General features: G+C 35.6%; 1 protein-coding gene across 1 annotated transcript in view; it reads left to right on the top strand.

The window, feature by feature from the left end:
• The window catches only part of FAM151B (family with sequence similarity 151 member B), a 33,852-nt gene that overhangs the window by 8,323 nt on the left and 7,938 nt on the right, over positions 1 to 17,591 (top strand). The window contains exons 3-5 of the mRNA XM_007471979.1: positions 5,411 to 5,576; positions 9,981 to 10,198; positions 12,528 to 12,663. Of these exons, the coding sequence (XP_007472041.1) occupies positions 5,411 to 5,576; positions 9,981 to 10,198; positions 12,528 to 12,663 (520 nt within the window). The remainder of the gene's footprint in view (positions 1 to 5,410; positions 5,577 to 9,980; positions 10,199 to 12,527; positions 12,664 to 17,591) is intronic.

The following is a 17,591-nucleotide window of genomic DNA, read 5'->3' on the forward strand; positions in this document are numbered from 1 at the left end:
CTTTTGGTTTACTAGCTCCATCTGTAATCAGATGATTACTATAGCAGCTTAATTAGCCTTTTGCTATGAAAAGGCTAACTAAACTGTTGGCTGCAGCAGCTTAGGAGAATGAAAGCATATCACCAGAGGGGTAGGGCACAGCTTGAAGTGCCCTGTTCCAACAGGAAGAATTCCTTGTAACCTTGTGTTTTATTGTAAAAATTTATACATTTTTTGCATCTTAGTTATGTATCTGGATAATGTATCTAAATATGTATTTTTTTATTGTAAAGATACTCTTTTAAATTGCTTTTTTTTCTTTGTTCCTCAAAGGGAAGAACCTTGTCTTCTAATATCCCTAATACCTAAAACAGTGCCTAGCACATAGTAACCAAACAGTGATTATTTAATAAATAAATTTTTAGCAAAAGCAATGCTTCAGGAAGATGTTGATTAGTGGCTGCCTGGAGCTGATAGGAATAGGGACTAGAGAGTAAATGCTAATGGATACAGTGTTTCTTTCTGGGGTGACAAAATTTTTCTGGAATTAGGTGGTGGTGGTGATGGTTGCACAACTTTCTGAATATTCTGCAAACCATTGAATGGTACACTTTATTTTATTTATTTATTTATTTGGTTGCGTTGGGTGTTAATTGCTGTGCAAGAGCTTTCTCTAGTTGCAGACTTTCTCATTATGGTGGCTTCTCTTGTTGCGGATCACGGGCTCTAGGCACGTGGGCTTCAGTAGTTGTGGCTCGCGGGCTCTAGAGCGCAGGCCCAGTAGTTGTGGCGCACAGGCTTAGTTGCTTTGTGGCATGTGGGGTCTTCCCAGACCAGGGCTCAAACCCGTGTCCGCTGCATTGGCAGGCGGATTCTTAACCACTGTGCCACCAGGGAAGCCCTGAATGGTACACTTTAAAAGGATGATGTTATAGTATGTGAATTATATATCAATTTTTTTAAATGGAAAAAAGATAGGAATAATACAACTGTTATGTACAGACAATATGGTTGCGTATATAGTAAATCAAAAAGATTCTACAGATAAATGATTTATAATTCATAGGTTAATTTAGACAATCTGTCTTTTTTGACTGTATAAAATCAAAACAAAATAAATTTTATTTCTATATAACAACTAAAAATTTGGAAAAAATCTTAAAAATTTACAATTTGTAATAGTAAATGCAGAAGCCTCATACCTAGAAATAATTTAATTAACTATGGATCATTTACTTTTAGCCAAGTTTTAAAAATGACTAATGGAAGTCATTTCTAGTTGCTGGAAGTCTGGTGTTGATCTGGGAATTTTTTATAGGTTACTTAATTTTCAGTTAATATCCTCTTTACCTTCTCTTAGGCAACAAGAGCCCCAAGTTTTATAGTTTCGGGGATGTTTTTCACCCAGTCCCTTTTCTCAGCTCTGGCTAGTCTTGCAATTTCTTTCTAGTCCAAAGGAAAGAAAACAGATTCCTGGAGACATGTATTTCATTGGTTTATCTTATTTCTCCCAGAATATTTAAATTTAGTACAACTGTTATTAATGAAGCTGTTTCTATTTTGATTAACCTGTGATACTGGATTTTCAACAATGTCTATGTTTAAAAAAACAAAGTACAGGAGGAACAATGTAAGAGTGTTATTTGATGTTGCATTGTCAACACATCCGACCTCAGAATAGTCAAACTTGTTTAAAAAAGTTATTATATATAATGTAATTTTTTTGTTATAACATTTCTGCATGTAGATTTTAAAAATATATATATTAAAAGAAACGCTGGTTAAAAAATTGAAATCATCCGTCTTCCCTGGTGGCGCAGTGGTTGAGAGTCCGCCTGCCGATGCAGGGGACACAGGTTTGTGCCCCGGTCCGGGAAGATCCCACATGCCGCGTGGTGGCTGGGCCCGTGAGCCATGGCCATTGAGCCTGCGCGTCCGGAGCCTGTGCTCCGCGACAGGAGAGGCCACAGCAGTGAGAGGCCCGCGTACCGCAAAAAAAGTTTAATTGTTTAAAAAATATATATATTGAAATCATCAAGTCTTTTTGAGAATAAAAAATGTAGTTTTTTTAAAAAAGGCTTTGTAACATATTTAGGAAAAGTGTGACTATAGTCATCAACTAAATGTATTAAAAAATATAATAAATTGCTGCATTAGAGCATGTAAATAGTATAGGCAAGATAGATAATTTTAACTTCATTTCAATAAACATATTTCTTTGAGTTTTGTTTTGAGTGTGAGTAGCAACTATTTGGGATTTTCTTGTGCAGAAAATCAGAAAAAACAAAGCTGTTTTCTACTGTCTGGCTGTTGTCACAAGCTGGGGCTCCTGTGGTTGGAGTGATAATCTTGATGTGCAGACTTCCTCATCTGGCTCTCTCTGAGTTGGGAAATATGGTGACCAGGCAGTCTCCCGAAGTAGAAGCATTCCCTGACCTTCAAAAGGCTTCTACCCAAGGACCAGGGGTGGGAGAATAGGGAGAGAGGCTGGACAGCTCACAAACATGTCTCCAGGCCAGGCCTCCCTCTCTTCTGTATTAGTCTATCCAACTGCTTATTTGGTGTTTTCACTTATAGAGTTCTCATGCATCACAAATTTAAATTATTCAAAATGAAATTCTTAATTATGTCTACTAACCTGTACTTCCTATGATCTTTGCTATCTCAGTAAATGGCACCATAATCCACATAGATTCTTTTGTTTGTTTGTTTGTTTGTTTGTTTGTTTTTGGCCACACCACGCATCTCGCGGGATCTTAGTTCCTTGGCCAGGGCCCACGGCAGTGAAAGTACCAAGTCCTAACCACTGGAATGCCAGGGAATTCCCCATGTATTCTTAAGCCAGAAATCTGGGAACCATCTATTCTTTGTTTTCTTTATTTCTTGCATCTGCTCTATTATCCAGACATTATACTTCTATTCCAAAATATATTTTGAATTAGTCCACATCTGTCCATCTCTGTTGTCATCATCCTTGTTCAAGCCATCATGATCTCTTACCCCTACTGCTTAGCTTCCATTCTTATTCTTAAAAGAGACCTTCAGGAACATAATTTACATGGGACCTGAGATTCCTTGTCACTGCCATTTAGTGATTTTTTTTTCTATTCATGGGAAATGAATGGAGTTAATAAATGGAGACACTGACTATTACTGTTAAGGAATTCCAAGGCCTTTATGCTCCTTTACAACTGCATTGATAGAGAAGATGGAATGCCTACATATATTGTGCTAAGTACCACTTTATTGAGAAGTCATGTTTGCTTAATTTTTATGAAATTAGACAGAAGCTTGACCTATTGCATCTCAAATATAACTCTGTTTAACTTTTTTTGAGAAACTGCAAGCTTTTCTGAAGCAGCTACACCTTCTTACATTCCCACCAACAGAGTGGATGAGGTTTCTAATCTCCCCATGTCCTTGTCAACATTTGTTATTGTCTTTTTCATTATAGTCTTCCTAGTACTTGTGAATTGGTAGCTCATTGTAGTTTAGATTTGCATTTCCCTGAAGGTTAATGATGTTGAGCATCTCTTCATACGCTTATTGGAAAATGGCTTATATATGCAGCTGGGTAGCTTTTTCAGCCTATTTCCTGCCTATAGAAATTTGAGAGTTCATAGGCTTCTTTTCGTTTTGAACTGTCTCTCTTTTTTTTTTCAGGTCCAAGTGGATACAGCTCTATTAAAAATGTACTAGTCTTTCTATATATCAAATTATAAACCATCCCTTTAATCAAAAACCTTATTGCTGGATCTCTTTGGGGTAGGCCTCTCTCTACTTGGTCTGCTAGTTAGGGTGCTATGGGATAACACCCTTAAGATTCTATAATGTTCTTTTGTCTAGCTCTGTGGGTACCCAATGCATCATCTTTCTGAAGTCTTAATAAAGGGTCTTGTAGCTGTATCCTTGGTTTGGTCTTGATCCCGAGGCCATGGTTTACTAACAGCATCCTGGATTTGACTTTTGACCTGAGGCTTTCTCCTACTTTGAGAATCTCTTGCCAGCTGGAAAGAATGGTTTTATTTTCTAACTCAGCACAAGTCCTAAGCTGGAAATATTTCCTCTCTATGCTGCTTAAAATGTAAATAGTTAATTATTTAACTCAGCTCTTTCTTCCCATTCTTTATCATAGGAGCTAAAATAAACCCCGTTGGCATTTTCAACATCCTGCCTGGAAACCTCCTTAGCCAAATCCACAAATTGACTAGGCACCCTCTCTATCTTCCACCAGTTGCTACAAGTGCCAACGTTATCAAAAGTTTCACCACTACATGAAAAGAATTTCCTCACTGCTCTTCTAACTTGCTTTAACAGTGCCTTTCTAGAATCTGCTGGATCCCAAAACTAGTGTCACAGGTTTCAGGTTTTTGTTATGGAAGGGCCCCACTTCCAGGTAGCTATTTCTGTTTGTTTTCTGTTGCTGTGTAATAAACTACCCCCCAAATTTTGTGGCTTAAAATGACAGTGATTTATCACTTTTCATGATTTTGTGGGTCAGCTAGTGGTTCTTCTGTTCCATGTGGTATAGACTGGGAGCACTCATGTTGCTGCATTTGGCTGGGAGCTCAGCTGGGCCTAGAAATTCTAAAATGGCCTCACTCACATGTCAGAGACCTTCATGCTATCTGTCAGGCAGGAGGTCTTAGTTTTCTTCCATGAGGCTTCTCTCTCTCCCTGTGGTTTCTGAGTCTTCAGTAGTCTTACCTGAACTTCTTTACGTGGTAGCTGGCTTTCAAGAGGATGAAAGCAGAAGCTGCCAGGCCTTTTAAGGGCTTGGCTTAGAACTGAGAGTTTTACTTCCACTACCTTCCACTGGTCAAAGCAAGTCACAAAACCAGCCCAGACTCAAGGGGAGGAGAAAGAGATGAGGAGAGAGGCACGTACATATGGGAGGAATTGTTGTCAGCCATCTTTGGAGTTAGTCTATCAGAGCCTGCTAAGCACACTCACACTAAGTGACTGGTGAAGCTCTTTACCCATTCCAGGGATGTGTGCTTTTAAATAGTAGCCAAGCTTTAGGTTAAGGAGCTGAATCTATAACATACAATTTCAAACATAAACAATAAACATCTGTAGTTTGAGGAGTGAGAAGATAAAAGTACTATTTTTGTTCTCAGAAGAGTCAACAAATACTTATTAAGCCTCCCTTTGTATTCTCACTTTGCCATATACTGGGAAGAAATTAAATATTAGGACAACAGCTTGAGTGTGACCTAGGCAAAGGTATTGCACTCCTCACTGCCTATTTGCTCACGTGTAACAAATAAGTGCAACATGTAAGGCTTGACATAGTACCTGGCACTTAGTCTTTACTCAGTAAATTTTATTTTCTTTCCTTCCTTTTATCTTCCTCAAAAGGATACTGAATATGCCATCTCCTACAGTCTCTATTTTATTAGCATTAATGTAAGTTCTTTTATCTGGACAGGTACTGCTCATATGATAGAGGCTGATGTCATTTTTCCAAGTGATGGGTCAGAACATGGCCAACCAATCATGGCTCATCCTCCTGAAACAAACAGTGATAATACTTTACAGGAATGGCTGGCTGAAGTTATAAAAAGCAATAAAGGCATCAAACTGGATTTTAAGAGGTATTTGTACAAACATGTTCAGTCTCCTAGTTGTTATAAAATAACAATATGGAAAAAAAATCAGTAACTTCATATATCTGTGCCTGACTAAATAACTTTATACTTTATCTAAACTGAAAATGGAATTGCAAACTAATATGTTTCAGGAATGGACCAAAGACACACTGAGTTGTTTGCTAAAATTGTTTCTTGGGAACCCTTTAAGGCTAAACTTAAGTTAATTTTTATATAGGAAGTTATCTTAAGTGACCATTGTAATAGTAGAACGGTAAATTTAAAATACCACTTTCATTAAAAAGCAGTTCGAGAGAGAGATTTGGCAGTAGTTGGGGTAGTTAATGCGTTTCCTACTTGATTTGTGTTATTATATTTGTGGAAGGGGAATTATCTAGAACTCTTTAATAACTGAAGAGATTCTTAAAAATAATATTTTGGAAACATTGATAATGAAGACAGCAAGATTAAGTGTTGTTTCCTTCCCTGTGGCTATCACGGGAAATTTTACTTCTGTGGTATTTTGGCAGTATAAAAATTATAGGGAAAGCCAGGAATTTATTGTGACACCATAAAAGCTCACCATAAGGCCCATGAAAGCAACTGCTATGAAAATCTAGGATGTGTGGTAATCCTGCCTTATCTTTGAACAATATTTTAAAATTGAATTATCTCAAGAAATTAATAAGGATTTGGAGCTCTTAATCACAGGGTTTTTAAGATTACTCTAATCAGTTGTTGGGGGCCTGAGTGTACCAGTCAACCTCTTTACACTGTTGGTGAATGAAAGCTGTTTCAAGATCTTAAAGCTTTTAGAGGGGTGAATGGTCCAACTCCATTTTCTTGACAAAGAAACTTAGTCCTAGAGAGGTTAAGTGACAGTAGCTAAGCTTGAGAGCTGAGCTAGGACCAGATCCCAGGTTTCCTGGAGCCAGTCCAGTGTTCTCTGTACTGTGAAATAAAGCATTTAATCATTAGTGCTTGGTGAGCTGAATTTTAGAGCTCCTTGCCTTTTCATGTGCTCAGTTTTTGTTTTTTTTTTTGTTGTTCACTATTGCCCATAGACTTGCTCTCTGTAATATATTCTTTTTTTAAAAAATTTATTTATTTTATTTATTTTTGGCTGTGTTGGGCCTTTGTTGCTGCACACATACTTTCTCTAGTTGTGGTGAGCGGGGGCCACTCTTCCCTGCAGTGCACGGGCTTCTCATTGCGGTGGCTTCTCGTGTTGTGGAGCATTGGCTCTAGGTACACGGGCTTCGGTAGTTGCAGCACGTGGGCTCAGTAGTTGTGGTGCATGGGCTTAGTTGCTCCACGGCATGTGGAATCTTCCCGGACCAGGGCTCAAACCCATGTCCCCTGCATTGGCAGATGGATTCCCAACCACTGCGCCACCAGCGAAGCCCCGTGTAATGTATTCTTTGGCTCCTCACCAGTCAGACCAGCTCCTTCATTCCTAAATGCTAGCAGCTACCACTGAAAGGCTGTGCCATTAAACAAAGAGTTTTGGTCATAACATATTTGAAGGGGAATGAATTTAACTAACAATTATATAAGCACTTACTGTGTGTCAGACACTGTTCTAAGAGCATTAAATGTGTAAATTCATTTAGTCTTCATAACAATCCTAAGAAGTAGGTTATTCCTATTCTCATTTTCCAGATGAAGGAACAGAGGCAGAGGGGGTAAGTAGCCTCCTTGTGGTCACGTAATCGGTAGGAGAGCTGCCAGCCTGGCTGAAGAGTTCACACTCTGAACCGGAACTCTGCACTACGTCTGTAAGAGTAGCTGAATGACCTAATAGTCAAATTTTAATAATTCTTGTTTTGTGCCTCTGAGTTATTTTGTTTGTATACACGCAATAACTAAGTAATATACGATGATTTAAAATTTTTATCTGGAATTTTACCTTAGAATGTAATTTTAAATGGTTTATTATCATTTTAAGTATGATTTTTATTTTGTTAGCCCCAATTTCTAAACGACGTTAATAGGAAAATAGGTACTGAGAAGTTTGACTTACCAAGTAACTTTTTAGAAAAAAAATCTATTCTATAAGAGGTAAGTTTATATCTTCCCTGGAATTTCCTAAATAAGTACTACCAAAAAGAAATTTTAGGTAGTATACTGATCAGGACCCTCCTCTTCAAATGATTGTTTTGGCAAACCTTTTGTCAGTTCTTTATGGGAAACTTAATACTAATACATGTAAGGATTGAGAATGTTATCCACGGATATTTTTAATTAGAATTACATGGAATTTATAGATTAGTTGGGAATGAAGTGTAATTTTGCAATATTTATAATATTGAGTCTTCCAGGATGGGAACATAGTATGTCATTCTTTGTAGTAAACATTGTATCTTGCTCTTGGGCAAAGTTCATCCTCAGTCTTTTTTTTTTTTCCAAAAATGTTATGGCTTTTCCTCCACATTTACTCTTCCAGAGGAATTTTATTAATTATTTTGTAAAGCTCCAGAAAATTAAAACTACAACAAAAAGTTGTTTTCTTCTTAGTAAAGTTTTTTGGTTTCCTTAATATAGGTTTTGTTTTTCTTATTTAAGTTTCTGGTAAGGGAAAATGACATTACTATAGTCTATATTAGTGATAATTAAAATATTTACATCTAAAACAGAATATGTACATTAAATTCTTATTTCATTATGTTCTGTGTCTTAGCTCTGTATGTCTAACTGTGCAGTGTTTTGCATGTAGTAGACACTTAATACATGCTGGTGGAATTTCAGTTTGGGAGAGAATATGCTGAGACTAGATATTATCAGATGGTGAACCATTGTTAAACAGCCTGAGGTCAGCTTACTAAATTGAGAAAGCATAAGAAGCTTCCTCCTAAACGTAAACTGGAAATTAGTGTTTAACCCAACCTCCACAGACACCAGATTTCTTAAGAAATAAGAATCCTTTCTGGAAAAGGAGAGGAGACGTGCGTGGATTAGTTCAAGGTTACCTCCCACTCCACCCATGAAGAGCAGAGCCCCACGGGGACTTGGCTACTGCTGTGGGACTTGCAGACAAGCAAGCTTTAGAGTAATAGATACAAGTTGTTTGCTACTAAAAATGGGGGAATTTTGTAGGAAGTACAGCTGGCCATATCTCAGAATTGTGGTTTTTAACACGGCATTGATACCATTCAAGGCAGAAAGCATTTGAGACAGAGAAATGACAGCATCTAAATTAGAGTCTGTAAGGTCTAGCATTAGAGTTTATCAATCCACTAAAATCTAGGGCCTCCATTTCAGGGGCATAAGAGTGAGAAAAAAAGCAGTTTATTACATGGGAGCAGAGTGAAAGAGAGGCTGGTTTCCTCTGGTTTTAGTGAACAGTATCCTTGCTCACTAATAAATATGACCCTCTAAATAATGAAGTTATCAGTTTCTGCTCTTAAAGTAGGAGGCCCAAAAGGAGTGAGGTGAAGAGTGGTAGAAGCATAGGCAGAAGGACTCCAATCCATTAAGAAGAAAAATGGAGAGGTGAGGAGAGGTGCTGAATGTTCTCGCTTCCAGTATCCGTCTCCCAGATTCTTAGCCTCCCATCGCTGTATTCACTAAAAGCTAATTTTCTTAGAAATGAACATAGGCCTTAAAGGTTCAGAAGACATTCAGAATTATAAGTAGTGCAGCTTTCCAATAAAGTTTGTGTTTGTATTTTTAATCAGTAAAAATTATGTAGGCTGATTAAAATTTTGTTTCAAGATATATGTGTCCGTTAGAAAAGATGTAGGGAAGTAATAAGACTGAAGCTGCTTTTTAGTTTAAAAGTAACTAAAATATAGTTGCCTCTTGTTTCCAGGAAAGGTGTTTACAATAAAGGAAAAAATGAAGTTTATAAAAGTTCTAAGGAAATGTTATAATTTTACACTTGGCAATCATTTTTAGAAATGTTTTTATGTGTCCAGACTCACACAAGTATGCATGAAGGAAAAGAAGCCCTTTTCTCCAAGGTCATGAGCCAGTATTAGAGACATGGGGCCTGAGTGCACTTTGAGTGTTTTCATAGACTTGAATTTTCAGGTTATGAGTGTATTTAATTTTTAAATCTTATTTATACATTCTCTGATGAGTGAATGTTTGTGTCTTTTCGTAAATTGTTTTTATACTGAGTGATCCTAATACAGAGTTTTGAAACCTCTGTCTACATGTAGTGTCATTATTCATACATTTATAGACCCTTTTAGGTACCTTCATGAATAGTAAGTATAAATCAACATTTTAAGATATGGCACATGTTAGCTTTCCCCTCTAGTGCTATCTGCTCTGTGATTTTGTTTAATTCACGCATTATGGTATTATACTTTTATGATGAATTTGACAATATTAAAGCCAGCAGTCCAAAAGAACTTTTTACTTTTACTTTAGGAATATATGTCATTGACAACAAATTGTTTTTAGTCTGGCAGCTGTAGAACCATCCATGATGCTCTTGGAAAATGTGAAGAGGCATCTGAAGCGTCCAGTGTGGATGAATGCTGATATTCTTCCTGGTCCAAATGGAAATAGCAAAGTAGTGGATGCAAAACCTTTTATAGACACTGTGACATCCTTCTTTCCAGATGTGACATTTTCCCTAGGTTGGACAACAGGATGGCATCCTGAGAAAGTCAATGAAGGTGATAATTTTTTTAATGTATTCCTTTTTGGTCAAATTAAAATATACTCAAATATAAAAATAATACCTTTAATACAAAACCAAAAACACATTCTACAAAATCTAAGAGCCTAATGGAGAGAAAGGTCTGGCCCTAAATTTGTGTGTATGACTCTTCCTTCTGTTATTTCAGATAGATACTCATTCATTGGTGACATTCTGTCACCAAGCTTCCATGGAAAGTATTTATTTGCAAGGTCTAGAATAACCAAAGCTGCCTCTTTACATACACAAACGAATCCTGAATTGGTCTCTTTGAACTTGTAGAACATTCTATACTCTTTTCTTCTTTCCTTTTACTTTGGAGCAAACTCCCTATGTCAGATGAAAGATAGAGAAGTGGTAATTAAAACTTTTCAAGTAATGTGAGGCCAGAAGTCGGTGGGTGTGCGGTTGAACAGCACAGATTCTGTTCCCTAGACATTAGAAGGAGCTCCAAATGTAGGCTGCTGGAACCTTGGTGCCCTTAAGCTCTCTTTGGCTAGACAGCGGGTATGTGAGGCCATGAGACTCTCCTCTAGGCTGGATTTCTTCTTTCCCTTTATGTACTCTTACAGATGGACCTGATATTCAGCTTCTTTCTCCTGGCTGAAACTTATTATGCTATTTGGATTCATCTTTCTATTTATTCATACACTCCTAGGTAGTGATTTTCCAGTAAACAGCCATTAAGCAAACAGATGCTCTGGGACACCTGAACACATGGTAAAAATAATTAACCAAGAAGTTATTTAGAGCCAGTGGAGATGTTAGCCTTTATCTTGTGTTCAGGGCATTCTTTTTACTTATTTGCTACTATTGTTTTTAGATGTAAAGTTTTAAAATCTAACATGAGATTAGAGTAACTGCTATCTGGTGAGTAGTGACATTTAGTTTATAACCCCCTGGACCAACAACTGATATGATTGAGAAAAAAATAATATGCTTTAAATTTGTTCTATTTTAATTTTCTAATCATTTTAATTTTTATTAGTTTCAGTAAAGAATATTGCATATAATTCAGAGTGTTTAAAGAAGGTAAACTAGAAACAATGTAATAGCCTCCATACTGATTCTAATCTTTTAGTCACGGTTTAGTCTAACTCTGGCTTTAATCTCAGGCTTGAGCCGAGTTAAACCATATCTGGGTCTTTTGTTTGTGTTGAATGTTTCCAGGCTGCTTTTCCCCCACTGGCCTCTGGTCGTTACCAACGTGTGTTTTATCCTCCCTTACTTCTTCTGCTACAAAATTTAGAAAAGAGAGTTTATAAGTTTTTAAGTAATGTAAGTATAGCTTCTGTTAGCCACCCCTTTTTCTAATTAAAAAGATATAATTTTCCAGATTTTAAAGGAAAGCAGACCTTTCCCTTCTTTCATGAGGCATTTAGCTGCTAAACTAATGTATTCACATAGGCTTTTTGTAAATTGTTCCTTTATTGACCAGTACTTTTTACAACCTATGGATACTTTTAATAGAGTGTAGGGGCTATTTTTAAAATATAGATTTTTTTCTGAAGCTGTTTATAAACAGGCAGATATGTTTTCCACAATGTCTTAACATGATTTAAAACATAAAACACATATATAAAAGTCAATTTTAACACTATTTCTATTTTAGATAAAATGTGTAAGTAATTTGGACTAGACCCCCACCCCCCCCAAAAAATTAAAGTTAATTATTACTTAAATAGCTAGTAAATACTCTTTATTTCTCTCGGAAAAGAAAACTTAACAACAAGCAGAAGATCTAAGTTTATTGAGAATATTAATGATGCAGAGCCTTAGAATCTTTAAAGTAAATATAATGTCAGAATTTCCTTTTTTGTACTTGAGAGATTAATAAATTCCTTTCTGATGTTTTAATTTTTTTTTTTTTTTGCGGTACGCGGGCCTCTCACTGTTGTGGCCTCTCCCGTTGCGGAGCACAGGCTCTGGACGCGCAGGCCCAGCGGCCATGGCTCACGGGCCCAGCCGCTCCACGGCACGTGGGATCTTTCCAGAGCAGGGCACGAACCCGTGTCCCCTGCATCGGCAGGCGGACTGTCAACCACTGCGCCACCAGGGAAGCCCTGTTTTAATTTTTTGTTTATTGCTCTAGGTCACTTGTGACATGACTTAGATTTAATTTTTTGTCTACATTTTCCACTCAAAATTTTTTCTTGCATTAAGTTGTATTTTAATTTCTCTGAATCCAAATGGAAATGTTTATGAATTACCTATGAATTTACCTATTCATATGTAATTGAGTTTTTTACTTAATTGACTTGTAGGACTTTGGTTAGAAAAGTTAAATATCTTTCTTCTCATTTCAGGTTACAGTTGGATAATGGTGAAAGAGATGGAATATATATGTAATGAACTAAGTCAGCTTGTAACATTTCCTGTCAGAGCAGCATTAGTCAGGCAGTCTTGTTCTCAGTTACTTTGGCTGTTAAAGCAATCAAACAGGTACGTGTAAGTTTTACAATATAGTGTGTGCATGTGAGTGTATGTGAGAGACAGAAAGAAGATGAAAACTGATTATGTAAAGACAACGTGTGTGAGAGAAAGAGACAGAGAATGAACACTGATTCTGTAAGTGCTCGGAGTTCCTCACTGGAATGAAGATCCTTGATGAACCTTAACATCATGTCTTTCACCTCTGTTACTCACAAAAGCTTTTGCACATAGTAGGTGCCCAGTAAATGTCATTTTTTTCATTATGTTATACATTCATAAAAAGTTATAAGTGGATAAAATAATTTCCCTTTGAATTCTGTCATAATTCCAGAAGTCTTTCCCAAATAAAAATTTTATTTATTTATTATTTTTTTAATTATTATTATTTTTTTTTTGGCCACGCGGCTTGTGGGATCTTAGTTCCCTGACCAGGGATTGAACCTGGACCCTCAGCAGTGAAAGCACCAAGGCCTTACCACTGGACCGCCAGGGAATTCCCCAAATTTTATTATTTTAATATGTAATAAAAATTGGTTGAACCATATATTAAATATTATAAAGCTACAGATATTGAAATAGTTTTGATACTGTCTTTTCAGTAGACTAGTCAGTAGAACAGCCGGGAATGTCCAGAAATAAACCCAACTCTATCATGGAACTTAGAACAGGAAAAAGCTGGTATTTCAGATCATTGGAGCAAAAGTTCAATAACTTGTGTTGGGACAACAGGCCAACATTGTAGGAAAAACAAAGTTAACATCTTACCTTAATCCTTCCTCCAAAATAAACTCCAGATGAATTAAAGACTTGAACAACAAACATTAAATGCATAAAAAACCCACAAGTGATGATTCTTTTTTTATATAGTTTCAGAATGGAGAAGACCCTTCTTAGTAAGGCACAAAACCCAGAAGCTATAAAAGGAAAGTTTGATACATTTGAATACATAAAAATAGGTTCTGGTAAAACCATCCTCAACACATATGTCAAATACTTGTAAAGAATTCTGACAAATAAAGAATGATCACAAATCATCCATAAAAAGACCCTGTTTGATAATTCACTCTATTGTAAGGAAGCATATACTCAAACATTAAAGAAGTATCCACATTCCTGTGGGTATTGAGTTTTTACTAAATGCTTTTTTCAGTTTCTATGAAAATAACTGTATTTTCTCCCTTTATCTATTAATAAAATAAATTTTATTAATATCTTATGTATTGAACCGTCCACACATTTACAGAATAAACCCCCCTTGATCAGAATTTATCATTCTTTTAATGTACTGCTGAATTTTATTGCTAATATTTTAGTTAGGATTTCAGCATTTGAAAGTGAGATTGGTCTGTAGTTTTTTTTCTTTCTCAGTTTTAGGTATCAATATCATGGATATTTCATTAAAAAACTAGGGACCTTTCTTTCTTTTTACATTTTCTGGGATGTTAAAAGTAACATTCAAATGAAGCCTGTACCTGAGTTTTCATAAACTCAACATTGAAACCATCTAAACCTGGTGCTTTGGGGAAAGCTTAACTTATACAGTCTTTTCTATTTCTTACATGGTAAATGGTTGATTTCCGGTTTGGTAGCCAATTTTGATATATTGCATTTTCCTAAAAAATTGTTTATCTCACCCAAGTTTTAAGATTTATTTACACACAGATGATTAAAATATTTTTCTTTTGGTTTCTTCTGTGTATCTAAAATAATTTCATTATTTTGTTTATCTGAGTTTTCTCCCTTGTGTCTTGATTAAACTAGAAAATGATTTATCTCTCTTTTTTTGAAAATGAACTCTTGGATTATGTATTTTTCTGGTTTATGATTTACTAATTTCTGCTTTTTATCTTTTAAAATTCTTTTCATGTAGTTTCTTCTAATTTCTTGAGTTAGATGCTTATTTTCATTTTTAATATTTATTAATATATTTATTAACATAAATATTTAAGACTATACCTTTTTCTCTGACCACTGCTGTAGCTGTATCTTATTGTTTCTTATGTGTAGGTTTTCATCACTGTTAATTTCTAAATATTCTGCAATTGTGGTTTTTTTCTCCTTTGTCTCAAAAGTTGTTTTAAGAGAAAATTTTTTAGGCACTGAGGTAGTAGAATTATTTTATTTTGGATTGGTTAATAGTTTTCTAGTTTTATTGTATAGTAATCAGATAATGTCTATATTATTTCTACTTTGTAGACTTTATTAAGGTTTTATTAATGGTTTGATATATGGATATTTATATGAGTTCATGTATTTTATGAGGATATAGTTTGGCTGTTATAACAGAAACCTAAATTAACAATAGCTTAAACTTGTTTGTTTCTGTCTCACATAACTGGAAAAGCATAAATAGGCCAGGGCAGATTTGATGCCTTCACAGTGTTGGGGACCCAAAATCCTTCTGTCTTGGTACTTGTTTTCCTTAGGATATTGACCTCATCTATATGGTCAGATTGATTACTGCCATGTCTGAGTTTCAGTTGGTAGGATGGAGGGAAAAAGAGGCTCAGGGCCTGTCCCTGTTCTTCAAGGGCACTGGACACACTCATTGGCTTTAACTTAGTTGTATGCCTATACCTAGCTGCAGGGGAAGCTGGGACATGTAGCTATTATTCTGTATAGTCTTATGCCTAGTTAGAATTCAGGGGATTGCTATAAGACAGAAAGGAGACTGGATATTAGAATAAAACTACTGTGACAGGTTAATAACATACATTATTAGTTAAGTTATTTAAGTCTTTCATGCCTTACTCTTTGCTTTTAAAAATATTTTTAATGTAATTCTTTGAATAAGTAATATAATCACAAGGTTTAAAAACCAATGAACAGAGTTATACTGTGAAAAGCCTTTCTCCCATTCACTCAGTCCTGCCCAGCCTCACTAAGCACAGTTGTCAGTTTCTTGTTCAACCACATTAGTAGTTTCTTTATGCATATAAAAGTGAATACAAGTATAGATTCTTATTTTCCCCTCCTTTTTAAAACAAAAGGTATCATATTATATACCTTGCTTCTGTTCTGTTCTTTGCTTTTTTTTTTTTTTTAAGTTAGCAATACATCTTGGAGCTTTTTTCAAGGTTCCTCATTTTCCTTTTCTAGGTGCATCGTATTTATGTATGTACTATAATTTATCTAACCAGCCTCCCTATTGATGAACATAAAGGATGTTTTTAATCTTTGGTATTACAAACAATGCTATAATGAATAACCTTATGAGTGTTCCATTTTGCATGTGTGCAAATATTTGGCATCTTTAATTTTTTGGCTACTTGCTCTCTTATGGACTAAGAGAGTTAAAGTCTCCAACTATTAAAGTGTTTTTGTCTGCTTCCTCTTCTACCTTTATAATTTTTGCTTATTAGATGCTCATGATATGTTATTTGGGGCATATTCATATAGGTTTTATTATCTTCATGAAGAATTATACCTTATTATTAAAAGTTCTCCTTCTTGGTCTTATTTAATGATATTTTTTACCTAAATTCACATTGTCTTTCTTTTTGTTTGGCTTGAATAACTTTGCTTTATCTTTTCTTTGAAAAATAAATTTATAAAGTTTTATTTTTCATTGAATGTTTTAAGGCTGATTTATTGTCATTAAAAAAATAATTTTAAGCATACAGAAAAGTTGCATAAAACTACTACATCTCCTTTACCCAGATTCCCAAATTGTTTAACCATTCTCTCTCCCTCCATCCCTCTCTCTCCCCACACCTCTCTTTCTCTCTTTTTTCTATGTTTTTTTTTTTTCTATCATGATGCCTCATATCCTTAAGTACTGCAGTGTACACTTCCCCACACAAGGATGCACTCCTGTATTTCTAGTATGCAACCTTCCAACCAGGAAATCAGCATTGAGGCGACACTGCCATGCAGTCTGCAGACCCCATTCAAATTTATCAACCATTCCAGCAATCCTTCTTATTTTCTTGTGGTCCAAGAAACTCTCCAGGAACATGCATTGCATTTAGTTTGCATCAGTCTCCTTCAAAATAGTTAGTTCCTCAGTTTTTCCCTTCCTCTCGTACACATGACAGTCTTCAAGACTACAGGCCTTTTATTATGAAAAATGTCCACAGTCTCGGTCAGTTCAATATTTCCTCATGACAGACCTCAGGTCTTGCATTCTTGGCAAGCTCATGACGTACTTGTCCCAGTTCTCAAATCAGTCACTTCTTCAAGGATCCCTGCTTGATTATAGCAGCAGGTGGTATTTAGAAAGCAAAATCTGGGATTTTAGTATAATCATTGCTCCTAGGGTGTCAGTGCTTCCAGGACCTCTTAATGGACAGAGCTGGAAAATATATGTGTATGTATATGTGTAGTTATGGTCTGTGTATGTATATATGTATGTATATAAAAACACACCTATATAGACTTACATACATAAACATTTCTGTGTGTGTGTGTGTGTGTGTGTGTGTGTGTGCGTGTGTTTAACCAACCCATGAGTTCATACTGATATTTCCAATTTCAACCCCAACCCCAGAGGGTTCTTTCTAGCCTTCTTTCTTTCCATGTTGTTAAATTCTTTATCAGATGCCTAGATACCTAGCTCTCATTAATCTAATCTAACAGCCTTTCTTTTAAAAGAATAGTTTAACTTATTTACATTTATTTATAACACAGATATGTTTGGTCTTGTTTCTGTCATTTAAAAGAAAAACTAGCATATTTGCTATTTCTGTAGCTTTAAAAAGCATTTCACTGTAGCTATTTTCTTTCTTTTGTATTTTTAATTCTGAATATTTGGTAAGTTAGTTTTTTTTTCCTATTGGTTATTTCTTACTGCTACTTTATAAAATATGCTTAATCTACTTCTTTACAAGTGCCCGTTAACTTCCATGAGCAATAATAAAATTAGTATATTTCTTCACCCCCTCTCACCTAATTTGAGTTGACTGTATGCTCTTTTTTTTTTTTTTTTTTTTTTTTTT

Source organism: Lipotes vexillifer, unplaced genomic scaffold (assembly GCF_000442215.2).
Source record: "Lipotes vexillifer unplaced genomic scaffold, Lipotes_vexillifer_v1.1 scaffold83, whole genome shotgun sequence".
Classification (NCBI taxonomy): Eukaryota; Metazoa; Chordata; class Mammalia; order Artiodactyla; family Lipotidae; genus Lipotes; species Lipotes vexillifer.